General features: G+C 50.3%; 1 protein-coding gene across 9 annotated transcripts in view; it reads right to left on the minus strand.

Moving 5' to 3' along the window:
* Positions 1–27,019, minus strand: part of STARD8 (StAR related lipid transfer domain containing 8) — a 147,611-nt gene that overhangs the window by 3,156 nt on the left and 117,436 nt on the right. For 7 of the 9 annotated variants that reach the window (XM_038417663.2, XM_038417666.2, XM_038417664.2 and 4 more), the window contains 11 exons: positions 23,409–23,490; positions 16,771–16,834; positions 11,685–13,054; positions 8,966–9,139; positions 8,064–8,223; positions 6,838–7,036; positions 5,743–5,953; positions 4,846–4,960; positions 2,448–2,672; positions 1,503–1,720; positions 512–688 (listed from right to left, as the gene is read on the minus strand). In XM_038417663.2, coding sequence (XP_038273591.1) covers positions 512–688; positions 1,503–1,720; positions 2,448–2,672; positions 4,846–4,960; positions 5,743–5,953; positions 6,838–7,036; positions 8,064–8,223; positions 8,966–9,139; positions 11,685–13,054; positions 16,771–16,834; positions 23,409–23,490 — 2,995 coding nt within the window. The remainder of the gene's footprint in view (positions 1–511; positions 689–1,502; positions 1,721–2,447; positions 2,673–4,845; positions 4,961–5,742; positions 5,954–6,837; positions 7,037–8,063; positions 8,224–8,965; positions 9,140–11,684; positions 13,055–16,770; positions 16,835–23,408; positions 23,491–27,019) is intronic. The other 2 variants (XM_043492036.1, XM_038417676.2) reach the window with 1 other exon arrangement.

A 27,019-nucleotide genomic window follows, 5' to 3' on the forward strand; every position in this document is an offset into this window, starting at 1 on the left:
GCCAATGCCCTACCCATAGACCATCCTTCTTACCCTAGGCTGCAACCCTTCTCCAGCCTCCACCACTCCCACCCTTGTGTTTTGCTGCACCATGTTGAACTTAGATTGTAAGCTCCTTGGGGCAGGGATCATCTTTGTGTTCTGGGTTTGGGGGTCCTGGCCCATGATGCCTTGGTGTTACTGCAGCGCAACTAATAATAATTTACCTGCATGTGAGCCATCTAGCGTGCTTGTGTGGGGGAGGTGTTAAATAATAAATGATAATGGCTGGAGGAGTAGGGAGTGCTAGGAATGATTGTATGTATACGGCACCGTGCGGAAACTAATTACACCTCTCAGCCCCCCCTGCAAGTAAGTGTGTATGCTCCCCATTGTGCAGACCAGAGAGGTCACAGTGAGTCACTGTCGGAGCCAGCATTGGTATCCACAGCTTCTTCACTCCCAATCTGTGCTCAGATCACGTCTCACACTGGACCAGCATTTGGCAAGAAACAGAGTAAAAGGCCTTTACCTGAGATCAGCTCTGCAGACGTGGGTCACTTTGGACCGACCCATCCCACACGGTTCAATCAGATACTGAGATGTTAACACCACGGCCCTGACCCCTCCTTCCACCTGCAGCTTCTCATGTTCCAGTGACATGGAAACCAGCAGGCAAGCTCCTTGCAGTAAGTCCGTGTGCCACTTCCTGTAGGAGGGAACAAGCAAAGCTAGGGTGACCATATTTCCCCAAGGGAAAACAGGACAGCGCGCGGGCCCAAACCACTCACCCAAGCCCCCCTCCCATCCCCATGCAGGGCTGACGTCGTTGCTCGCACAAGCCCTGCCTGCTCCCCCACACAAGGCTGGTGTCACTGCTTGCTCAAGCCCTGCCTGCGCCCCTCCCCAACCCTGCTTTTCCCCTGCAGGGGGCTGGCGTCACTCATTATTTTGACAAAAGTGGGCATTTGTTGGCAAGAGCAAATAGGACAAATGCCCACTTTTGCCAAAGAAGTCAGGATGGCCGGGACAGGGCTTAAAAAAAGAGACTGTCCTGGCCAAAATGGGACATAAGGCCACCCCATCGTCACTTGAGAGAAAACGGAGCAGGATGCTGCAGCCACCCTCAACTGTAACACAGAGGTGCAGCCCCCAGAGAATACACTTCTCAGAAGGAAACATGCCTCCTTGATCCATGTCTGTTTAAGGCATTTTCAGGCTGCCCAACCCCTGAGAGCAGTAGGTCGTCGCTAATGGAGCAGGAGCATTCCCAGCCAGGACCTGGAATCTCCACACGCCTCAGGGCAGCCACACCGCAGACCTCCGGGGACCTCCTTTGGTCTGTAGTCTGCCTGGGTAAGTTGGGGGTGGGTACGCTGACCACCCTCTGATATAAAGGCACGGGACATTCCACACCAGGACCAATAGCTCCCTACCTAGATAGGGGAGTTGGAGAGATTGCACCTTGCCTCCATGCTGGTCCAGATTCCCTTATCCCCAAGTGCTTCTTCCTCCCACCTCACCTGAGAACAACGAAGTCCCTGCGGGGATGGGGCGCCATGCTGTCCGTGATGTAGTGATAAACCTCCATGTTCTTGTCCAGGGCCTCTATCACTTCGCCTTGCAGCAGGTCCTCATCCCAGAAGTGACGCTCCCGAAGTACCCTTTGCAGCACCATGTAGGGAGAGGCCTCCATCTCTGTGGAGACCTTCCACAAACGCAGCGGATGTCCGTCACCAACCTGTGGAAGCCCGGAGTGGAGGAAGTCAGTCAGGCTTTCAAGGCAAGAAACCTAAGGGCAACAAGTAGCCCCTTGAGGCCTCCCTGCCATGGGGGCCGGGGAACTGCCTTACATGGGCTGGTGACTATGTGCAGCCTGCCCCCGACAGGATGGAATAGGGGAGACCTGCTCAGATGTTAGCAGCTCACTGGGCTTACTCTATTGGCTCACAGGTGAGAGGCCTCTATGTCTGAACAAAAAAGAAAAGGAGGACTTGTGGCACCTTAGAGACTAACAAATTTATTTGAGCATATGCTCAAATAAATTTGTTAGTCTCTAAGGTGCCACAAGTCCTCCTTTTCTTTTTTGCGAATACAGACTAACACGGCTGCTACTCTGAAATATGTCTGAACCAGCTCATCTGCAGTGACTATAAAGGGGATTCTTTATTGGGCCTGCTGGCACAGAGTACTCTGTGCTTGTCTCTGGTTATCCAGTTCCCTGGCTTCTGCTAGTTAGTGTCATCGCACTGCCATGGAAGGAATTGCTGTATACACTACCTAGCCAAAGGGTATGAGGTCTAGTTGACAGAGCAGTTTAGCTGGCAGCCATGCTGTGTGTCTGTGTGTATCTGTGGCTCACGAAGAAATCTACCAGGATGCAGGTCCACTGATTAGTCTGATACTGAATATCTCCATATACTCCAAATACACCTGCATGTGCAAAGCCTTCCCAGAGTGGACATTACCTTTTTGCAAGAGAGCTCTGTGTTCTGGGGCCCTGCAGTGCTGAGCCACCCTTTGAATCTCTCGGAGGACTCTTTGAGCAGGTTCTGCACGTTGTCTTCCAAGTAAGCCTGGACATCCTTGCCCTCCCCTTGCAAGCTGTGGCTCGTCAGCTCAGCCAGGGAGAGCGGGTGGGCATCTGCTGCCACATAGGAGTTGCCCAGCTGAAGCATCATGTCGTGGGGTATCTAGAAACCAAATACATGGGACTTAGAAGTTTAAAAACCCAAGAGTGGTCGCTAGGAATTGCTCGCCCACTCTGTCTCCTGAAATTACTCTGCAATAAACCCCGAACTCACCTCTCTGACCCAGACTGACTCTGGGATGCCAATACCAATAGCCCGAACAATGCTGCACACCAACCAGCAGGACAGATTGGGTCCAGTGACATCAGGGCTCATTGGGTGTCGTCACACCTCCCCCATCTATCACCTGATGTCCCAAAAGTTAGATGGGAGCAGTCAATTTAGGGAGGGTAAAAAAGTATTTCTACAAGGGAGATAAGCTCCCTGCTTCAGGGACATAAGCCACTAACTTTGGGAGTTAGACAGAAACATCCCCTACAGGCAGCAGGTGATTCCATAACTGCCCAATGGGGGCTTCTTGCACGTTCCTCTAGAGCATCTGGTACTGGGCACTGTTGGCAAAAGGAAACTGGACCAGATGGATTCTTGGGCCAATCCAGTGCAATTACTAGGTCCCTGGAACACTGAGGAAATCTCACCTGGCCAGTGGATAAATGAGGATGATACAGCACAGCCATCCTGTCTGGGTCTGTGCCCTGTGATAAGTGCTCTGCACTGCCACTCGAGACACACCTGGGATTGGTTAGCAGGCCTGGCCTATTGCTCGCCAAGCTGGGATCGCTGCAGAGCAGCACAGTGTGTGCTCAGGAGCATGTGGGGAAGGGGAGCCCCGCTGGACAAACAGGAGAAATGGCCTGAAGTAAATTGGATGAAATTCAATACGGGACAAATGCAAAGTACTCCACTTACGAAGGAACAATCAGTTGCATATAAAAAATGGGAAATGACTGCCTAGGAAGGAGTACTGCGGAAAGGGATCTGGGGGTCATAATGGACCACAAGCTAAATATGAGTCAACAGTGTAATACTTGCAAAAAAAGCAAACATCCTTCTGGGATGTATTAGTGGAAGTGCTGTAAGCAAGACACGAGAAGTAATTCTTCAGCTCTACTCCATGCTGATAAGGCCTCAGCTAGAGTATTGTGTCCAGTTCTGAGTGCCACATTTCAGGAAAGATGTGGACAAACTGGAGAAAGTCCAGAGGAGAGCAACAAAAATGATGAAAACATGAGTTCTGAGGGAAGATAAAAAAAAATTGGGTTTGTTTAGTCTGGAGAAGAAAAGACTGAGAGGGGACATGATAACTTTTCAAGTACATAAAAGGTAGTTACAAGGAGGAGGGTGAAATATTGTTCTTGTTAACCCCTTAGGATAGGACAAGAAGCAATGGGCTTAAATCGCAGCAAGGTCGGTTTAGGTTGGATATTAGGAAAAACTTCCTAACTGTCAGGGTGGTTAAGCACTGGAATAAATTGCCTAGGAAGGTTGTGGAATCTCCGTCATTGGGAGTTTTTTACAAGCAGGTTGGACAAACACCTGTCAGGAATGGTCTAGTTATACTTAGTCTTGCCATGAGTGCAGAGGACTGGACTAGATGACCTACTGAGTCCTACACTTCTCTGATTCTATCGCACTTCATAGAGTTTTCCTAGGGCAGGCAATGAGTAACAGTTAGTGGTTTCAAAAGAGAATCTTGGCCTTTCCCAGGTACCATGACAAGGTGCTAATGGGTGTCGGGGAGGAGTACATTGGGATGAAGGCAGACTCTGCTGTGAGAGTTGAATTCCCTCGGAGCAGCACTCTACACAGACTGGCACCGTTTCTGTCAGATTCCTCTCCAGTTGTAAGCCAGTCCCCAGAGCACACAGGGAAAGTGCCCGGGCACCTGCTACTTCTACACATCTCCTCCCAGACCCTTTCCACAGTCGTCTGACTTGCCGAGAGGAGAAGGGTTTCATCGTTACACGATCACAGGCGAGACAGGGCCTGCTGCTGGCTAGCTTCTGTACGGCAATGGCAGAAGGATGGTCTAATGCCCAGGACTTGGAAGAATTGAGCTCACTTACCAACCCAGCCAAGGACCTGCCATGTGACTCGGTGCAAGTCACTTCATCTATCATGTGCCTCAGCTGTACCGGGGGGAAGGCAGCACTGCCCTACTGAGCAGGGGTGCCGTGAGGACAAAATCCAGGGGTGCTCAGATTGTACAGCAAGGACGGGCCAGGGAAGTACCTAGACAAAGAAGAATCGCTCACCTTGAGCTGCAGCTACCTACCTGGAACAGCTTCTTACAGTCTGTGATCATATGGGAGAGCCCCTGGGTGGCAGCCATGTTTTCATTCAGGTCCTTCTGGTCAGGCTTTCCTATGGTGCCTCTCTTCTGAATCATCCTGCCCAAGAGAATGCAGACTAGGGAGACCCAGCAGAGGGAGTGACAGCCGCAAGAGAGCTGGGAGTAAGGGTTCAGCCGGAGGCACCCTATGCATCCTTGCAACAGGGAGGTTTACTGGCAGGGGAGGAATCACTGTATTGTACTAATTGAAAAGATGGAGCCCTAAGGAGAGTCCTGCTGACACCCTGTGGTGAACATCAGTACTGCAGTTTCCTAATCCATCAGTTTTCAGCAAAGCTGGGCTGGGTGTAGACTGCTTCCCCTCCTGCCCTCACATTGGCAACCTCACTATGTCCCTCACTGGGGACTGTACGCTGCTGTACTGCCACCATGGTGATTACTCTGTTACTGCTGTGCTCAGCCCAGGAGGAAGATTAGGCTGTAAGCTCCTTGTGGCCCAGGCCTTATGCCACTCGTCCGCTGTGCCCATGTGGCATAAGGCCTGGCATAAGGCCATATCTCTGCCTGCACCCTGGCTCTCAGAGGGACTCCCGCAGCACTGGGCTTGAGAGTTAGGACCTTAGCTGGAAGCTCCTTCCCCTAGCATGTCGTCTAGGCGTCCCTCGCAGCCCCTGATGGAGAGCATGGGCAGAGGGAACCCGTTGGAACAGAAGCCCTTTCCCCCCTCTGTCTGACCCAGCCACGGTGTAGATGGTACAGCAAGTGCACTCAAATCTAACTGGGCCAGCCACGGTACCACCAGGCCGTGTCTCCAGTACGGAAGACAGAGAGAGGGATCGTGGAGGGGAGCGCTGGGAGTCTGAATTGACTGTGCATTACCTGGGTGAGGTGCTCTCCTTTTTGGACACGTTGAGGTGGAAAATGGATGGGGCCAGACACACCGCCAGGTTCCCGGATGTCATCTGGTTCTCCTCAGCTGAGGCAATGTCACTCAAGAAGTACAGCAATGTCTGGAGCACCTCCCGGTTCTCATCTGGCATCAGAATGATGGCTGCCTGGACAGCTTGCAGCCTCTGCTCTTTTGGGACAACTGAAGGCAAAGCGAAGGAGCCTGTGGTCAGCCAGGCTCTGGGACCCTACGTCTTAGGAGCTCCTCTAGACTTGGCTGCTTGGACCAAGGGGCAGCTAGGTGTGGCCCCAGAAAATAAGGGTACTTGCTTTCCTCATATCGAAGCTGCTGTCCAGGCAAAGAGCTCCAGGACACCTTATTGCCGGCCTCTCATTGTGTGGAGCTGGTCACAGCAATATTTGTTCATAGGCCATTTCACAGCCAAAATCTCCCCTGGTGACATTTCTCTCCTAGCAGCATGTTCACAGGGCCTGGGACTGACCACAGCCCATGTATTCCTCTGGGGGCAGCACTGGATCACAAGTAAGAGCTGTGCAACTGCATGCCAACAACCACCTCAATGGTGCCAAGCAGTGGAGACTGAGGAAAGGGCCCAGCCAACCCCCTGATCTAGGCCCCATGCTCTGCAGCACCCCTCACTGCTCCGGCTCTGCTCCCTGGTTAGAAGCCTATGCGACCAGTCAGTTTTACTCCACTGCTGCTGGCAGAACGTTTGCAATGGGGTGAGGCTATAGCAGTGGGAAGTCCCATCAGGAAGCAGAGATGGAATAAGGCTAAATAGAGCCTGGGTCCAACAAATCAGCCCCCTTACTCCACAGATAGTCTCTCTCCTCTCCGTTTCCCCATCTCTCAGGCAGACTCCTCTTCCCAACTCCCATGGGTGAGCTCCTAGGTCCTTGATTTTCCTCCCAAGCCAGGCAGCCCGGCCCAGCAGCCACTGCACCACCTCCCTGCTGCTTTGACCCAACTCCCTACTGAGCCTAGACCCACTCCCAGCCCTGAGGGCCCTGCCTAGCTCTGCCCCGATGGGGGCCTCTCCCAGGGAGACTTTTGGTGGCACTTACACTGATAGATCTGCAGGAAGGTGTCGGTGAGCTTGCTGGTGAAGATGGGCTCTGGCAGGTCGCGGAAATACTGCTTCAGCAGGTCAGCCACATCGTAGGCCGACTGCCCTTCATAGTTTACATTGTCGGGGGAAGCTTCGTTCATGTGTCTCAGGACCTGGATCCGAGACTTCACCCCCGACTTCCGGAAAATGCCAATCTGCCCAGGAGAAGCACAGAGCCCAGCACAGTCAGCCAAGGCAATCCTGAGCTCCAGACAGAGTTCCTAGCTCTGTCTCAGGCAGGTGCTGACAGCCCTCAGCTCAGCCTCTGCTACCCAGTGAGAAGCCAGGACAACCAGCTGGCCAGGGAGTCTCTGTGGTGCCCATCAGGAGACACCGTCCCAACACGTCTGGGTTCCCGCATCCTGGGAAAGGGGCCCTGGGCAAAGGAAGGTCGAGGAGGCAACAATGCCTGAGAGGAAGGGTGTCAAGTCACTGACTAGGTGAAAGGTTGTGGGCTCCACTCCCCATCCGATGGCAAGAACATTGTTGCCCTTCCCGAGATGCTCGCTGCTGTTTGCGGGCTGGGCCAGGGCACCCAGGTGAGGCACCTGGTTTGGCAGGCAGAGACTGGGGTGACCATAAGAACAAGCCCCAGTTTACTGCAGTGCCCCAAAGCTCATTGCCACCTTGCTGGCCTTCCAACCAGCCCACACACCTTGAAGCTTCCCCTCAGCGACAGGTCCATACCCCTAGTAGGCTGTGCTGGTGGATGAGGCAGGGGTACCAGCAGTGGCTGACACTGGCTCCTTAAATAAAGTGCAATCTTCCTGCCCCATTGAGAGGGCTGCAGGGCCAGGGAGCTACAATGAAGCCCAGGGCAGGGGCTATGGGCAAAGGCAATGAAGCTGTACACAGTTCTAATGCTGCAGTACGCTCCTATGGCAAGCAACTCTGTATCTCCCCCTCACGGTAATCTGAATGCATTGGGGTTAAGGAGCAGCACCCTATGGAGTTAAGCCAGTGGGGCCAAAGTGAGGGGTTGCCTCCATCATTCATGCATCCTGACAGAGACACAGAGATCCCCGGAGAGTGAGCACCCTGATTACCATGGCTGCATCTACTACAGGGTTCTGGCAATGCTGAGAAGACCCAGCCAGCTGACACAAGGTGAAATGAGGGGTGGGTGAGCTGTGGGCAAGTGAATGGGAGTTCAGGGTTGTACTGCAGAGGGCTAGTCCTCACCTGGTCCAGGCACTGGCTGCGGATGTGGCGCATGGCCTGCTGGATGCTCTGTGGCAGAGGCTGCCCTGTCCTCTGCACGTTGATGATTGGCGGGACCCCAAAGACCATTTTGTCCCTGTAGTCAGGGGCTTTGCTTCTCTTCATGAACTTGGGGACAGTCCTGTGAGATGGGGACAGGGGACAGACAGGCCAGTCAGAACAACCACCATTTGCCATGGGCAGAAGCTCACAGCAGCAAGCAGAAGGTGAGGTGGGGGACACACATGTGCACACCATGTGCACACACACGTGCACGCATGTACACCTCGTGCATGCATGCACGCCCTCGTGCACACATGCCACATGCACCCCCCCATGTGCATGCGCTCACATATGTACATACCATATGCAAGGATGCACACATGCAGCATATGCATACATGTACACCTGGTGTGTGCGCACATACTCATGCATTCATGCACACATGAGTGCACAACCACATGCTCACACACAAACAACTCTACCTTGTACTGATACTCTCAGGTACAAAAGAACCCCTCCCCTCCATAGTCTGTTGTGTTTCTACAGCACCTTCCATCCCAAAGTGCTTCACACACAATCCGTTCAGCACTGCTGAAATGCAGTCATTTCTGGGGTGGAAGGCAGGGGCCAGGGGAACTGCCTACAGCAAACTCCTACAGGAAGCCCAAGGCAATGTTTCATGTGCATGCAGAGCAAAGAGGGCTTCCCCCTTCATCCCCCAACACACACACATCTCTCACTCTCTGCCACAGGAGGATGAAAGGCTGAGTCAACTCTGCTGGGATCTGAAGCTCTGGTTTCAGGGAGCTCATCCTTGGCCCCACTCAATCTTGCCCTGCAGCTTCCCTTCCCTTCCCCTCCCCCATTTCTCTCACGCTCACCACGCCCAGGCCTGCTTGTGGGGCACAGAGTGCTTCTCCATGATGGCAGTGAGGTGAAGCAGCGAGCACTTCTGCAGCAGGTTGAGCTGAGCGGAGGACTGGCGGTTGATCTCCAAGGAGGCAGAGTTCAAGCTGGGACGATGGGAGTTCTGGAAACTGTGCCAGCGTAGCTTCCTGCAGGGGACAGCAGAATGAGAGAGCAAAAGGTCACACTGGCAGCCATGTCACTTCCCCAGGGGAGGAGAACGCCTGCTTCCCACACTGCCCAGTGCTCCTGGGAGCTGATCAGGGGTCCAGCAGAGGCAGTGAGAGAGCAGAAGTAGCACCTGGATGCCACCTCCTCCAGCAGGGACTGGAATATGAACTACCCTAGGCCGTGGGAGGGATGGGCCCATTACAGTGTCCAAAGCTGCCCTCCCGTGCAATACGAACACAGCAGGGCATTTCCATTGAGAACCCCAATGCTGTGGTTACTGGTCTGCTGAGCCTGGAGATTTAGACAGGTTTCAGAGTAGCAGCCGTGTTAGTCTGTATTCGCAAAAAGAAAAGGAGTACTTGTGGCACCTTAGAGACTAACAAATTTATTAGAGCATAAGCTTTCGTGAGCTACAGTTGCATCCGATGAAGTGAGCTGTAGCTCATGAAAGCTTATGCTCTAATAAATTTGTTAGTCTCTAAGGTCCACAAGTACTCCTTTTCTTTTTGGAGATTTAGAGACCTGCTGTCCTGGGGAGCAATGGGGCACTGGGTGGAGGGCAGTGGCATTTTCTTTTGCTTCCCAGAGCTATGACTTCCCCCGGTAAAGTACACAACACTGGCAGTAACAAAGAACCCCGCTATCTACCCAACCCTACTGCAGCAAAATCACAATGCTCTAGGGCCACCAACCAGCTCATCAGTAACAAGGGATCCTGATTCCCACAAGGTACTGGGTCTCTCTCTCTCTCTCTCTTTTTTTTTTTTTTTTTTTTTTGCATAGGACAGGGGCAAAGGGGCCTGGCCCAGCAGCAGCAGGAGGAGCAGCCTCCCACCTCCCTCCAGGGCAGAGGGCTACAGTAAAGCAGCCCTGTTGGGATCTAGGAAGTGGGCGGGCACTGCTAAAGGACCTCCCGCCAGTCTAAGGGGAGGATCCACAGGTCCGGGATTCCAAATGATTGCAGGGGACAACTAAATAGATAACAGGAATGGGAGTGAGGTCACAGGGCTAAACAAAGGGAACCTGACAGGGACACCAAGCAGAGAACCCCGGACAGTGCCCACTGCTCCTCGAAGACGGCCTCATGGAAGGGCCTAGACTCCTATCTAGGCATCCCACCAGGTCTTTACATCACAGCCAGCCCCAGGGTATCAATGTCTGGGAGAGAGACGCAAGCCTGCAGGTCTTTCACAGAACCCCACATTTGCTTTGGGTGGGAGGCTATTGTGTTCAGATAGTGGGAAGCAACACCACATTTGACCCTGTGTCATCCCAGAGCACTGTGAAATCAGGGTGACACAAACACCCTGAGTCAATGCTTACTTTCAGCAGAACGAAGGCAATCAAACACCCTGACTGACTCGCTGTAGGGAGCTTGCTGGTGAGCTCTGACCCTGCTGAACTTTCCCAAGTCCATGTTGTTCTGAAAGGCCCTGGACATCCACCAATGCACTGGGGTAAATCTCCAAGCACAGGGGGTGTGAGTGACTTTCCCTGCTGACTTGAATGGGTCTAAATCCCCACCCATCAATCACCTATCAGCAGAGGAGTTATCGTCCACTATCTAAACATGCAGGCGCCAGTGGGCAAATGGGAAACTAAGAAGATGTCAGAGCTTTTCAGAGGGATCTTCATACCAGGCAAACTACCCCACTTGAGCCTGTTTAACAGCAAATCCATGGACAGTAACTTCCTGATTTTATAACTAATAATTTAAAGTCAATGTGGCAAAGCACATCCGGGGGGGAAGGGAGTGGAACCGGGTCTGTGTGTGACCCAACAAATATGCCCATATTAATGTTGCCTTCAAACTGGCAGCAGTGAAGGGTAGATGAGCACACAGGTCCCTCTGAATGCTCTTGGTGCTTGCTTCAGGCCACTAGAGGGCACCAGAGACTCGAGCTGTGTTCACCCGCTGCCCTTAGAGACCCAAACTAAGTCTCACACAGTGTAGCGGCTCCTGGAGCAACTGCTTCTGAACAGGGTCTTCATTGGTTCCACGCTGGCTCAGTCCCAGTGAACGCAATAGCATACACAGATGGCACACTCACAGTGTCTGTCACCTACACCAACGCCAGCCTGCCTCGGAGACCAACATCACAGTGACATTCCCTCCTCTCCCGAGTGCTGGTGGCCCAGCAGAGCTGTGCAATAAGCAAATGCCAGGCTTTATCCAGGAGATGATTTTAGATCTAGGGCCAAAGGGTCTCCGAGAAGGAGTAGAGCCCCTCACACTGTTCTCTAGTGGCCTCTTAGGATTGATCTACATATGAGCAACGCTGAGGCATTGGACAGGGCTAGCTCCCAGCTCTGGGGGAGTCTGGAATGCAAACTGCCAGCAGAGGCCTGCAAGCACCCTCTCAAAGGAAAAAGCTGGTTGCGCCTGTAGAAAGTCAGCCCCAAAACTAAACTCTCCACCTGCCACACACCTGCTGTTAAAGGGACACTTATCTGCCAGGGACAGCGGTGTCTGAGGGGCGTTGTGCCTAGACCTTAGCTCAGTGACGCGTCCAACCCACTTACCTGCAAGGCCTGGTGAGGGAGGCTCCCACACCTGAATCCCTGCGCTCTCTCATCTCGATCTCCTCCACCTCATTCAAGGAGTTGCCTGTGCTGTCAAAGTCGCTGGCAGAGGTGCCCACGTCAGATATGGACTGTTCTTCCAAGTTCAGGTTAGAGGGGAAGGTGGGCTCCCCTCCTGAGTCCGTCTCCTCCTCCCCTTCCCCCTCTCCCTCCTCATCCAGGTTGGGGCTGAGCGCCTTAGACCAGAGCTCCACCTTCCGCTGCAGCCCCCAGACGTCCTGCAAGATGTCATCGAGATTTTTGTAGCTCACCTCCCCATCCATGCTGAAGAAGTCTTCGCTGCTGCCAAACTCGGGCACGTTGTCATACACGCTCGCCCGGCTGCCCATGGAGCTGCACGAGCCCCGCCTCTGCTGGCAGGCAAAGCCCCGTGGCAAGGGGTTGTCCATGCTGCTGCTGCTGCCACCGCCCTCTCCACACCCCAAAAGCCCCATTGCTTTGTTCCCAGCTTTCCAGCTGGCCAAAGGGCTGCCATCGACAGGACACAAGCTTTCGATGGAGAGAGATTTGGGGAAAGTCCCTGGCTTGTGGTCCCCAGGGAGGTGGATCAGGCAGTCACCCTGGTACATGTGCCGGTGGCGCAGTTCTCCAGCAGCCCAGCTGGTGCTATTTTTCAGAGCCGTTTCATAGTCCTCCAGATAGACCGCACCGCGTCTCAGTTCAGAGCCCGGCTTCCTCTCACCTGTGTTTGACATACCGTTAGTCCTATATCCCACCGAGATAAAGTGTTTGTTGCCATGGAAAGAGGAGGACATTCCTCTTTTGGGGGAGGTGGTCATGGCAGCAGTAAGCTCCCCATTGCCATTCACAGAGTCCCACCCTGGTTTGGTCACTGTCCTGCCGCTAGTGCCATCCTTCGCTTTGGAGTCAAATTTCTCTTTGTCCTTCCTTCGGAAAGACTCTATCCTTTTTAGGAAACTGAGGGACCTCCGCTTCTTGGACTTTTCCTTAGAACTCCCACTCTGGTTTGGGGATTGGTCTGTCACGAAGTGGTCACTCAAGCTCTGACTGGATTTGGTGATGTTCGGAGAGTCCTGGCTGGGTGACCCGTCAGGCAGGGTGGCCACAACGCCAACTGTGCCACCAGTGCTGCCTGTGCTGGTATTGCTGTGGAGCGAAGTGGCTTCCAGATTGGCACTGGGGTCTGTAAGGATGCTCTCACGGCTGGATGTCTGCCGCATGGTGGAATTCAGCACCTCTGGACTGTGGGAGAGAAAGTCGACAGAGCCAACTCTGGACCATCTTTTGCTGTCCCTCTGGAAGGCCCATCGGTCGCTGATGGCACAAAGATCTTCCTCTGAGTCTTCATTCTAAACCAAGAATAAGGATCACAGAGTAAGACACAATCAGCTGGGTCATCCAGTGTGACCACCCTCCCCCTGAGTTTTGCATGTCTACTCACACCCACCAACCACAGCTAGGGTTGGGTAATTTACAGTTGAATAACCATATCTTCTCTTGATGGGGACATGTGCTACGTACAATACACTTTATGAGACCCAGAAAGCACACTCCACCTTCTATGCAATTGCTTTTCACAGGAGAGAGATAAAAGATCCATTAAGTCTGATTCTGTCCATTCTCTGGGGGCTAGCACAGGGTAGTTCTCTACAGTACGTTCCTGAGAGCTCTGTCCATGCTAGTTCTAAACGTTTCATATGGTGGATCCAGCCAGTTCACAGGGTTACGAAACAGGGGGAAAACACCATCCCATGCAAACAGACTCCAGAATTGGTAATAGTATCCTGATGCTCTGCCTGCCTCTCTCCTGCCAGGACAGGTGGCACACTGGAGAAGCAGCTCAGCAGAAACACACTGTACTGTTGTCCATTAGAAAGCACTGTCACTGCCATGCAGCCAATCCCAGAGCCTTTAGACTTAGAACAGAGGGTTCCTTGCCACACAATGGACTGAGTCCTACAAAGAACAGATTGCTCCACTGTAACTGAACCAGAGGGGAGGGGACAGACGGAAGCTGTTGCTTTCTAGATACACCTGCTGGTATGAAAAGGGTTTCTGGGGTCACAGGTCAGGTGCTGGGACAGAACGGCTCATGGCCTTGCCAAGCCGACATATGAATCAGAGATCAGATGAAGCTTGTCTTCTGGTGTCCCCAGGAGTTGTTACAGAATATAAGCTTTCACTTCAAACATTTAAGCCTCTGTTAGACCTGCAAGAATGGATGCAGCTAGGCTGACTTACTGTAGCTGAATTAAAGGGCCCTTTGCTATAGACTGGGGTGGAGGGGGGGAGGGACAGCAAAATTGTGAACTTCCACCACACTCATCTAAATGTTAACTCTGAAACCCAATGATGGCAGCTTAAATATTAATCATGGTCAACTATTTCACTGCTGATCCTTTTATCAGAAACATGCCACTAGCATAGGGCTAAAAGTAGCTATCGGGATGGAGGACTGGTTTTCAATACAGCAGCACCTGCCTAAACACAAACACAGGGGAATTTGGAGCAAGATGTGCACATAAATAGCAGCTTCCATTCCTTTAATACCAACTGTAGTACATCACACACACAAGAGCCATTATTTATTATTTATTGAGGGAAATATGGAGGCCACGAAGTTTCCTGCTAACAGGACCAGAAGACTTTATTGTTCCCTATTTAAAACCAGGATATTCAACTTCCTGTTAAGGATTCTAGATAGTGTTGTCCAACATAGAGGTTCTCAAACTGGGATGCACACCCCCTGAAGGGGTCAGAATGTATGCTGGGGGGGGCATGAGAAGACACTCTGCCTTCAGAGCTGGGTAGCTGGAGAGCGGTGGTTGCTGGCTGGGCAGCCAGTTCTGAAGACAGCTCCATCGCCAGTAGCAGCGGAGAAGTAACGATGGCAATGCCATGCCATACCACCATCATTTCTGCACTGCTGCTGGCGGCGGCTCTGACTTCAGAGCTGGGCAGCCATATATGTACTTGTGTGGCAGAAGCAGGGTGGAGCAAGAACATAAACTACTACAGACACGAAGAAGGGAGGCGCGATCAAATACGTTTGAGATCCACTGATCCAAGAAGCATTTCCTGTAGTAAGGAGCAGTATCATTAGAACCACCACCAGAAAGCACTCAAAACACCATGTGTATGTATCCCCACACTGTAGCGACCGAGCACATAATGTACGCTACAGTAGGAAAATTAAAGCAATTTATTGTAAGACCTGGTCCAAAAATAGGGGGGAAATGGGCCGATATATTTTAACTGTTTCCTATCAAAAGTCAGTATTTACAAAAATATTCAGGAAAACTGTGAATAGTTCCAGTTAAGTGGTAACAATCGCTCCTCAGCAATCATGCTGCTTTGGTGGTGAGGTGGGGTATATTCGGAGTGAACAGTAGCAATGCCTTCTGAAGAGGGAATGCAAGGGCAAATAGCTACCACCAAAACCTGTATTGGGATTACAGTTTTGGGGACAGCTGTGACATCTCTCCCAGCCCACATACTGATTTCTTGATCTGGTCAGTCATGCAACATTTTTACTAATTCCTATTAGATTTATCCCCAAAAGCCATTGTCCTAGTGACAATCTCCTCTATCTATGGCATTTCTATTTTTAATATAGCTACCTCACTGTTTCTGCACTCAGTGAAACTAGTGCAAATAGCTTGAAGCTATCCACTTGGCCCTGGCCCCCTTTCCACCTTCATTTTCTTTCTCTTGTTTGTGTTCTGCAGAACCAGAGATCCGGACACTGGAACAATGTTCCAAAACCATGACCCCTTCCTGCAATTCTGCAGGACAGGTGAGAACCTTTGGCACTAAGGTGCGGAGCCTACAGCTGCCACAGAGTGCAGGTGGGAATGGAAAATATGAAACCACGATAAACAATATTTTAAGAGAAGCATTTTATTGTTTGAGACACATGGGTAAGTTTTATTCCCCCCCTGAGGGAAACTCCCCTCTGGGTTATGTTTCCTCACTAATCCATTCTGCCAGACATTTGCTCAAGGAAATCCCCTTCTAGTTCACGTTTAACGGCATGGCACTGCATTAGGGCTGGCCTGGAAGCAGCTGCAACCAGACCCTACTAATGGTTACCATATGAGATATCTGCAGTAAGTCTCCTGGTGATGGGAGCTCACCTCAAATCAGGGGCCTAAATTCAAATCTGGATGAGCTCATGAAACGGGCTTGCTGAAGCAGCTTCTCCAATGGTCTGAATGGTTACAATTTGGATCTCATAATGGTTACACTGAAACATGACAAATGGGAACACAAAACTGGCCATGGACAAATACAGGCATTCAACAGAACAAACCAACAAAGGGGGGAGGGGAGGGAAAAGAAAAAAAAATCAGGGTTCTTCCCCTGTGAAATCCTCCATCTGACATCAGGAGCAGGATGACAAAAATAGATATTAATATATGGGAAGCAAAAGCAATGCTGGCAGGACCCCAGATAGCACAGTTTAAACAGCCAGCCAAAGCCACTTGTCTCTGGAGATCTGCTAGAGCAGGGTTCTCAAACACCCTCCAAGAGTGCACCTGAACTTACTGGAGAGATTGTCTTGTCGACACACACACACACACACACACACACACACACCCTTCCACTGCAGGGAAGGAAACCATTCCCTGGACTCCACCTCACCCACCCAACCCGCACCCATTCACAGAACATCCCCATGGAAAAGACAGCAATTGCTTATGTAGAAATGTACCATTCGGAAAGAAATTTCGGTGTAATTTAGCAGCTGAAATGAGGAGGCTTACCACAGTATGACAAACCACTGAGCACACACTGACACAAGCCTTCCACCTCAACCCTGCAGCATGCAAGCAGGGATTCTAGATAGCTGTGCTCCTTCTTTATTCAGCGCTAAGCAGAAAGACCCATGACCCAGGAGAGAGCAGGGGAAGGCATCTGATCCAGGAACGATACTTTTCTACATGAATGAGCAGGGTTGGAATTGTTCGTTTTTAAACACAGGCTCATTGCCCCATCCGTGTGCATGCGTTTTCCCCACAACGTACTGTGGCTTTGTTTATACCCTTGAAACCTCACCACTTACCTGTTTACGCTGAAAGTGGACTTCCAGCTTCATAGAGGCACATGTGTTCAGTGTCATCAGCCTCCTGCAAACAAACAAGAGACGCTTTTGTCTGGTTTGGCTTTCGCTGCAGCAGTTTGTTTTTTTCTCAAGGGCTTGTGTTGCGGCATTGTCACCTGTCACCAAACAGCTGGGGAACAAGCGGATGCGTGGAGCTTGGGACAGGCCCAAGATCATTTCCAGCCGAGTGCACATTTCCCAGCTGCAGTACTTAATTTGTGCCAAGGCTTAGCCCCGGCACCTCTAGGCTTGGCAGTTCACAGCCCCAGCCCCTCTGGCCTTGCTGCCTCAGTTATGAATGTTAAAAAATTGCTTGAGCCCCAGCACCTCTTTCATTACAAATCAAGCGCTGCCCAGCTGGCACAGGAAGGAGAATGGGAAGAAGCTTCTCTGGACTCCTCGTGTTTCCCTTTTCCCAGGGGTGAAAGCAGAACCACGTGCTCGGCATCTCCCCTGAAGAGTTCAGACCACTCCAACATGCCCGTGGCCTGAGTGCTTTAATGGCTTGTGCCAGAGCCATTTCACAAGTATCCAAGTCAGAGACATTCCCCATTGCTTTTCAATACAAGTCCCTGGATACTCTGGCCAAATTGCAAGTACCTGCAGCTCCTCTGGTTACACTTCAGCTTACTATCCCTGTGGCCAGCATCAGATTCAGCACCCACTGCTGCACACGTCCACCACTGCCACCCACTGTACATTGCATCCCTTCCTGTGACTGACTCTCGCGTGGATTCTGATTGCTTTTTACATCCCATATTTGACTTGGGACCAGAAGCCACTTCCTACCTTTTGAAGTTTGTTTCTTACTCTTCCCATGGCTACAAGTTAACGCCATTCACGGCTGCTGCAATATGATTGGCCTCCATAGAATGTCAGTCTGGTCCAGGCACCTCCGGTCATGTTGGGGGTGGGGGGAATGCATTTAATGGAAATACCCAATACTTCACTGTGGCACTGAAGGGGTTACACATCTTAAATACAAAAACAGCCCTTTCCCCACAAGATAAAACAAATTCATCCTTTAACAGTCAGAAGAGCCCTTCTCCAACAGCACCACTAAGCCCTGATCTCACACTGATTTTCAGATGACAAGGAGAGGATTTAGAAACAGTAACCCTATAAATACCTCTAGGTAATGGGGGTGGGGGAGTAAGTCAGTGGCTCACTGAGTTTAGTGCCCAGGCCATTTTCATCTCCAGAGGCCTCAAATCTTCAGTCCACACCGGAACATATGTTTAGCTGGTAGGCAATCTTTTCTCTTCTGCTCCAGAGGAATCCAGGACTGGAGTAACAGGGGGTACTGCCGAGCAGGATTAGGGTGCACTGGTTGTGCTTTTGGGAGCGGGTCAGGTATGGCACAGGATGCTGCAGACTAACAGGGAAGTGTGTTGGCATAGTTGTGCAGAAGTGAGGGACAGGGAAGGTTGGAATTGAAATGCAAGGGAATAACTGGAATAGTAGCACATGCGCCTTCATCCTAATCTGCAGCATCAGCAGAGGTGGGTAGGGCCCAGCTTGGAAGCTACAGATCAGGAATGAGGTGAATTGAGAGGACTTCAGAACACAAGATTAAATAATATGTGCGATGCTGCAGGCCAGGACTCAAGTGAATTGGCAGAGTTTCCCCACTCCAGCCTTGGACTACAAAGGAGGGCCTGCAGAATGTCAGCATGGTGGTGTTTTGGCAGAATTGCACAGAGGAAGCTGAACTGCTCTTGGCCACATCACACTGGGCTCTGTCCAACAATGTGACTTCACCATCCCTTCAGCACTGCATTCGGAGTGGGTACAGAATGATTCATTCCAGTTACTGCTCAATCTGTTTGCTCCACCCCTGTGGTGTCCTCATGATGAGATTCCCTCTACAGCACCCAGGTAGTTTCTGCTATTCCAAGGTTGCTGGGCACATTCCTATAAACTTTAGAAGAGCTTCAAATCTGCCAGCATCATTTAGTGGCTAGAGCCTATCTGCTCACACTGGAGTGGAAAGGCTAAACTTGGCAGTTGGTCTGCAAGAACCGTTAATCTCCAAGTCCAGAAGTGATTTACGTCTGCGTCTGTGTGCGTGGGAGCTAATCGGAGTGAGAGACTTGAGTATACACTGCGGTTTGTCAGTTCACGCTCATGACTGCAGGAAACAGACTTAAATACAACAAAGGGCAGCTCATTGAAAAGCGAGATAGAAATCCAGACAGCTTCTCTCCATGCATGGAAACAAGTTGCTAGTGTGAACGAGAATGAGAGAGTAAGGAGAAGAGCTCGTCACCGCTGGCCTCTTGTAGATGCTTTAGCAGCGAGGCCATGGAGGCTGGGTCTCTCTACTGGAGCTGGTTCCTTCACAGCAGTGGCAGGAGCTGACTTGCCACCGCCCCTGGCCTAACTGCTCAGAGGACTCCAGCCTCCAGGGCTGCAAACCCAACGCCTTTCACCAGCAAAGAACGCTCCAAAAATAATCTTTGTTTTAAAAAGCCAGGGGAAGGAAGTGGCAGCAGGAGGTGAAAGGAAACAGGAATGAACTGCATCCCCTCACAAGGCATTTAATGAAATGCTCTGAGGCAGGGGAGGGAAGAAGCTGGCCGGTTTGGGCTCAGTCTCTGCTCTGAGCATGAGACATATGACCTGCTCACTTGTTATTAACTTGTTCAGAGCAGTCGACTAAACTGCTTTGACACTTAGCTGACAGCGGATTAAGCCTCACTCCCTTTTCCCATTGTTTAGATTCCGGGCAATTTAATAACAGTTTCCCCAAGGAAGCTAATAATAAAATGGGCAGTGTATAAGCAGGGAGGTAGAGAGAAAAGCCACCAGGTGGAATGGCAAATCCTCGGCATTAATTTAATTAAATCTCTGCCAGCCTCTATTGAGGACACCCATTCCCTCTGCATTTTCAAGGACCCAGAGAAGAAGGCAGGTGTCTTCTATAAAGCACAATGTGGAGGAGATTTCCAGAGTTCGCTGGGGGAGGTGGTTAGCCACCCAGTACTGACCGGCATTAAAGAGCTATAGTTTCAAAGGGGCTTCCTGAACTGGTCCCACAAAAGTTATAAACCAACCAATTTACATGCATGAGTGCGGGGGGGGGGGGGGGAAGAATGGGAGGACATATGTAACATAATCAAAGGGATTTGAAGGGGGTTACACATGCAAATTCTGCAGGCACAATAGAGGGGGACCTTCAAACATCTGACAAGGAAAAAACACAGGCTATTCAGCGAAGAAACATGAAGTGATTCTGCCAAATTCACAGAGGGAATCAGAGCTGGGATTAGAACTCAGGAGTCCCTGGCTCCCACTGCTAAACTGAGACCACTGGACATTGCACCTTCAGGGGTGTGTGGACTAGAGTTTGTGATCCTGCTTTAACTCGAGTTAATAGATTGCCAATTAACACGAGTTAATTAGCACCTTTGTCAATGTTAATATACACACTACACAAAGGTTCCAGGACACAAGGGCTATGTCTTCAGGGCCAAGAAAGGTATGTTTTTACAGCAAGTTTTTACATGAGCTATTAGCGATCTCATTATAAAATCCTGGTGGAAACAAGGCTCAGTTGTTTTTACCACTAGATGGCGAGGAGAGGTCAATCACGGGTGGGTGGTATAGCACTGATCTCTCCTAGTCATAGTGAACAGTCATTAGTTATCCTGCTGTAAAAAAACCCACCATTTCTGCAGGGAAGATAAAGCCAGTCAAAAGTCTGTGGTTTCCCGTAGGGCTCAAACTCATATTCAGCTGACAGTTAGAAGAGCTGGTTAAGACTGGAGTGAATATTCGAAGACGTTTTCATAAACTGAGCAGAAAATCTGAGATGCAGGCTGCTGAGGGACTGAGACAGAGCCTGTGTTCATAAGAATATAATGATTCCAGGGGTGAGGAGGAAGATTTTCTACAACTGCCTCCTTCCGGGGCAGGGGCAAAGGGATGAAGTGGGCACGTGGAAGCTCAAGAAGTGGTTTGATCCAGTACAGGCAGCTGCAATGCCAGACGCACGCCTGGCCTGCCACCCATCTGGAAATAAGTCAAACAGCCTTTCACTTTGTCCCTTGCTGGCTGGAAAAGAAAGTTCAAAAGCAAAGGGATTAAATTCATGAACTTTTGGCAGAAGGAAGATGAAAGAGAGGGAGAGCAGGAGGGGTGAACACGTGTGTATGGGATTTCATTTTCTTGGAAAAGCCATTTAATTTCCTTTTCTGACCTGCTAATCAGCTAAATGCTGCATGTGGCCACCTTGTGTGCCCCAGAAATTATTGGATGGCTTTGGAAAGCTGGTTCCAGGCATGCCTGTCCAAAAGCCACAGGTCTACCCATGCCACCCACTGTGTGCTCTCTTCCCAAAGGGGTTGGCAAGGATGCATGCTCCACTATGTAAAGTGATCACCTGAGCAGGCAGAAATGACCTGTTCCAGGTTACCGGAGCGAAACAACTCCAGAAACTCCTCGATCCTCCTGAATGCTAAGCCACAAGTGGAAACAAAGAAACATAAAAGCCTTGACAGGGATGGACTATCACCCAGGAACTTCAAAACCTTCATACAACCTCCATTGCACTGCCCTGACAAGGAGAAGCAGCTCTGATCCACCCACAGGAATCCACCCACATTACAGCAGCCTCATTATGGTAAAAGCCTAGCAGAGATGTTTTCATTGCTCCTGTGAGCAAGAAGAGCACTGATCATAGTAAATATTCACCCAACCTCTCAGCTATAGGGTCACTGTAGCTAGGAGAGGAATATGGGAACCCAAAACATGGGAGCTAAAAATCCTGGATCATTCACAGTCTTGGACTGGACTAGGTATTTATAGTCACAAACCACAGGGGATCTGACAGCCCCTCTCCATTAAGTATCCCCCCTTGGTCATGACAGTGGTATTAATAGTGTCCACCATAGGGACCAGGCCACCTCCTCTCCCCAAAAATATATGTACAGAATCTAGTGGTGATATTTTCAATCCTGCTGGTATAAAGAGAGAATGTGTTTTGGTGCAAGGACTCTGTAGTTTCTCCTCGCATGTATTTGGGATGACTATGTTAATCATCTGAACTGTACCGACACTTCCAGACAATCACTTCTTCAAAAGGAAATCCTTACTCAGAGCAACCAGATAACTGTTTATTCCGTGAAAGAAAATTAATCTACAAGAACCCAAGAGAGATAAGGTGGGTCCAATCTTTTATTGGACCAATCTCTTTTGGTGAGAGAGACAAACTTCAAGCCACACAGAACTCTCAGCCCACAGTAAAATGCAAGGTGGAACAGATTACAGGCTAAACAAAGAATCAATTGAAGAGAATCTACTACCACAGAACAAACACACAACTACAGGATCCACTGCAGAGTATCCAATTCCTCACAAACCACTGTAAGGGATAGTTGACAGAGTCTAATATCCATGTAGCATCTTTTATTTTTCAAAAGCTCAGTAAATCACTTATTGAGCGTTTTCTTTTATTTACACATGACATACACAAGTCACCCAAGTGAAATTCTGCTCACAGACGGCGTTTCTGGCATAAGCAGCCCCGTTGTGAATTCAGTCTCAGCAGAACAACAAGAAACAAAAGTCCCGCACTGAAGCCTGGAGAGAGGATTTTCAAATACTCTTCAATTGTTAGAGATTTGATGAAGCACCATCACTATAACAAAGATTGGAACAATGGGAAAGTGCTTCACTTCTTTCTGGGTCCCATATGCACAGGGAGAACTATGTAGAAGGTAATGGTAAAAGAGTGGAGAATGGGCAGATGGTTCAGACACAGAACAAGTCCCTCCTTGAACCTTTGCCAATTTTCACATCCCAACCCAAGTGGAATCTTCTAGAAAAGTCCGAGATCTTTGGTTAACTTCTGTGCCCTCTCTTATCTTTCACCTCAACTGTCTTGGTGTAATTTCTGCTCCTCTCTGCATATCTGGGCAGAATGGGAAAGGGAGGGAGCTACAAGTCCTTTTGAGTGAGTGCTCCTCGTATTCCCTGGCCAATTCCGAAGTCCCATACAGTCCAGCTAAGACTGAGAGACATGGTCTGACTCAGAGATGCTCACCCCAACCACATCCTTTTGGGATGGATAGTCGATGGCCAGACTTTCTGCACGTAGCACCTGTTTCACTTCGAAACACAGCCGCAAGAGACTGGGATTGCACAAGCAAAAAGTCAAAACACAGACAAACACACTAGGTAAATCTAGAAAGAGCATTTTTTGGAAGATGTGTCTACTGTTCAAGAGCTCGGTGTGTGTATAAATAATACAATACTTGGGTCTTGCACCTTCTATCCAAGGAGCTCAAAGCATGTTATGCCTGAATGAGTAAAGCATCCCAACACCCTGTTGTACAAATGGAAAAAGTGAGGCTGTAGTTACTCAGTCTCTTTCAGCAAGTCAGTGTCAGACACAGGGTTAGAACCTATGTTCCCTGAGCCCCACTAGCCTGTGCTGTCTCCCATCCATGTTACCCCTTTCCTGGGGAGTCTAAGGCTCTCTGAGGATTAGCCCTGGGGCTGGCACAATACAGCACAAGGCAGCAGAGACAGAGAAGGCCCAAGGCACGGTTCCTCCATTCTTTGCAGAGATTAATTTGGTTTGTGGGAAGCTTTACCTGCAAAGGGATTTGAGGGAATCCTGGTCCAGAAAGCTGTGGTCTTTCTTCACGGACATGATGTCAATAGGAAATAGCGAGTCTGAGGGGGAGAAGAGGAAGAGGAGAATTACAGTCACAAGTTGAATCAGCAGCTCTACCAGGAAACAAAGTGAACATATGGGGGAGGGGAGGGAGAGGAGGTGTGCTCTGGAGAAGGGAAGAGCAGGGAGGAAAATGGGAGAGCCATAGAAGGAGGGAGGGTGGGAGGCTTCTGAACCCCAGCCATGAAGACTGTGAGCAACAGATGAAAGATAAGATTAACGCTTGGGCAGTGCATCTGAGTGCCACATGGAGCAGCTTCGCCATGGGACAACATCTGGACACTTCCTGGGATGGTAGAATGGGAGGGAGAAGCAACATTGTCCTTCCCAGAAGGTAGTGAGCACTATATCACTGCTCTGCAGACAGCCCCGAACTGCCAAGGGGAGCTCCCAAGGGGCAGGGCTCAAGGGTCACACTCCAACAGCGCAGGAAGGAGGCTGGCCAGACATTCCCCACTGAAGGGACAACTTGCAGCTTCACGTTTGGCAGCTTCTGTAGGGCAGCCGGAAAAGGAGAAGGGGGAGAGACCCGGAGGTGGAAGAGGGGAGACTCAGTGGTGCCTAGCTGTCACGGTGATGGGCACAGGAGAAATGCAGAAATGAAAAGGATGAGTTAGACTATGGAGATGGGCAGAGGGGGAGAAACAAAGCCTTCAGAAAATAAGAGGGCAGCACCAGGGATATAAACCAAAGCGCGGATGTAAAAAGAGCACTAAGAAATGTAAACCCCGTTACTCAGCAGCTGTCTATCTCACCTGCTTATTCTCAGACACAGTTTCCTCCCTGCAGAGTAAATACTCCATGGTTAAATGACCCTGGCATGTGCTGCTTGGAGCCGAGCGCGCCTCCTGGGGAAACACTTTCCATTTTTTTAAACTATCCCACCCGACTGTATTGACAGATTTGCCAATAAACACCCATCTGTGCTCAATGCCCCACACAGCCCTCACTTATCCACGATGTCACAGGTAAGCATATCTCTCCCCCACCTTGCCACATCTGGAACGCAGGCTGCAGTCACACCCATGGGAGGGTAGAGTGCTAGCACTGCAGAAGGTAAATCTCTCCCTGTACAGGGTCTGACTTCCGCTTTGGCACCTGGCCAGCTTTCTGAAAGTACCTAAAGGATGAAAGCAGAGGCGAGAAGAGGTCACCAGGAAAGGGGGAGGGGAATAGGTTACTGTATTATTTCCCTCTTCAAACAGCCCCTTCGTGCTTAATTTGTTCGGCCACGTGTTCCTGAATGCTTAGGTTTTCATTGGGAGCTTTAAATTAACAGGTACATGTATGTGTCAAAGCACAGGTAACTGACCCCAGTGGCTACCCAAGAGAGGAGGCTGAAAGACAGCAAGTTATTCCACCTCAGGGCAGGAATCATTGATGCTCCTGAACTAGTTTCAGACAGTGATGATAACCACAACACTATGCGCTTCTCTCTCCTCTTCCACGCGAGGATCTCTCACTGCTTGGCCAGTGAGGGTATGATGATCCCTGCTAAGTGACTTGCCCATGATCCCACAGCATATCTGTGGTGGAGCTGGGGACAGAAGTCCGAACACCTGACTCCCTCTAACTGTTAGATCACACTCTCTCTTGAGTACGCAGAATAAGAATAATCTTACTAAAGGTACCTGCCTCTGGAGCACCACTCTCAGGAGTGGGGGAGACACATGGATCTGGACTCATGCCATTTTTTGGTGTGGCAGCATCCCCAAAATCATCTGTTAAGCCTCTCAGCCCACTAGCAAACAACCCACTTTTGGAGCCAAGCATGAGTGGCTTAGATGGCAGAGTTGCACTCTCTGAAAATGCATTGCTCACAGTGTTTCCAATGCTCCAAATCTAGTCCCAACCCAAACAATAAGGCCCCTGTTTTCTGGAGAAAAGCCAGTTGTTATACATCCAGTAGCCACAGCAGTGATGTGACGTATCAGGTGATGTGACAGCTCTGCAGCCAGCGAGCATGGACGGGCCCCCAGCTGAAAATGGCTGGTTTGAATATCTTTCATCGGCATTCAAAGTGCCCACAGCTTTGGCTCAAAGGAAAAATCCACATCTACACCCACAGGAAGGAAAAGAGGAGAGCAGTGAGAAAGGCCAGAAAGACTTCATTAGCTGTGCTGCAAACTCTCTCAGACAGACACTCTCCCTCTGCTAACCCACCAGGCCTGTGTCAAGCAAGAGGTATGGAATGTGCACAGCAGCATGGCTGCTCCGGGACCTCACTCAGCCTCCCCCAGACCTGACTCAAAAGTCATGAGTCAAGTTTCGGAGGACAGACACGTTGGCTGGCATCCGGGCAGGGGCTGGGTGGGAGGAGGGAAGCTAGCACATGCTTAGAATAGTCATGTCTTTAAACACAACTATCACTAGCATCCATCTATTATAGGGTTTTCCATAATGCACATCATCACTATAGTATCTACAAGCCTTCCAAGTAGATTAGATCTGCATAGCAAGATCCTTAGAAAACCACATGGAACTTTCTGCTTCTTTCCTGCTTCTAGGAAGCTCTGCTGGTGACATACATATATACTTTTTATTCTATTCACGAGGGCAGAAGCCTGATTGTAACTGAAGCCGTCCAGTGCAGGTTGCAACACAGGGATGAAGGGAATATTGAGCCCACAGGGACCAGGAAGAAGTAGAGAGAGAAGCTGCAGAAGGATGCAGAAGGCTTTATTACACCAGCACTGAGTTTAGACTGTTTCTTGACAGACTCCAGTGTCTAGAACCCAATTCTTGTCTTGCTGAGAGTGAGCTGTAACCAGCCCACATGAAATCAGATCTGGGCCTAGATTCCAGAAATCTGGTCAGTCTTTACACTTGGATGCACACAGAGGCCACCCCTAAAATAGAAACTAGAAACAAAGAGGCAGGCTGTAAAGCTATCAGCAAGGAGGGACTATCTTGCTTTGTGTGCTTATGTTGCTGGGAGGGGGCAAGTGGAAGTGTCCCAGCTGAACAATAGCTGGCTTTGCACATTGCCTGGAGGCCAGGCTTCCAGCTATTGTTCTAGCCTCCTCCTTCCTCAGGCTAAGCTGAGCCAAAGCTGTGATTTTTCAACCTCCATGGGGACCACTGGCCTTCACCATGTCTTTGAAGTAAACAAAGTTGGGTCCAGAAACACACTCTGCAAGGGTTAATTTGCAGACGGGGTTTGTGAACCCTGGTCTACACTACAAACTTATGCCAGTATAGCTACATCGCTCAGGGATGTGGACAACCCGGTGTAGATAGTGCTATGTCGACAGGAGAGGTTCTCCCATCTACGTAGCTACTGCCTCTCAGGGAGGTGGATTAACTACGCTGACAGGAGCAGCTCTCCCTTTGGCATAGGGTAGCATCTTCACTAAGCGCTACAGTGGCACAGCTACACCAGTGAAGCTGCATCACAGCAATGCTGTACACGTAGATAAACCCTGAGAAACACACAACGCATGAGAAAGTCAGCTGGATTCATCCAGCTGCCTCTCCTAAAACATCCTTCCTACTGGGATCTCCCAATAGAGAAATGCAGCTCCCAGC

This window comes from Dermochelys coriacea, chromosome 9 (assembly GCF_009764565.3).
Source record: "Dermochelys coriacea isolate rDerCor1 chromosome 9, rDerCor1.pri.v4, whole genome shotgun sequence".
In the NCBI taxonomy this organism is placed as follows: domain Eukaryota; kingdom Metazoa; phylum Chordata; order Testudines; family Dermochelyidae; genus Dermochelys; species Dermochelys coriacea.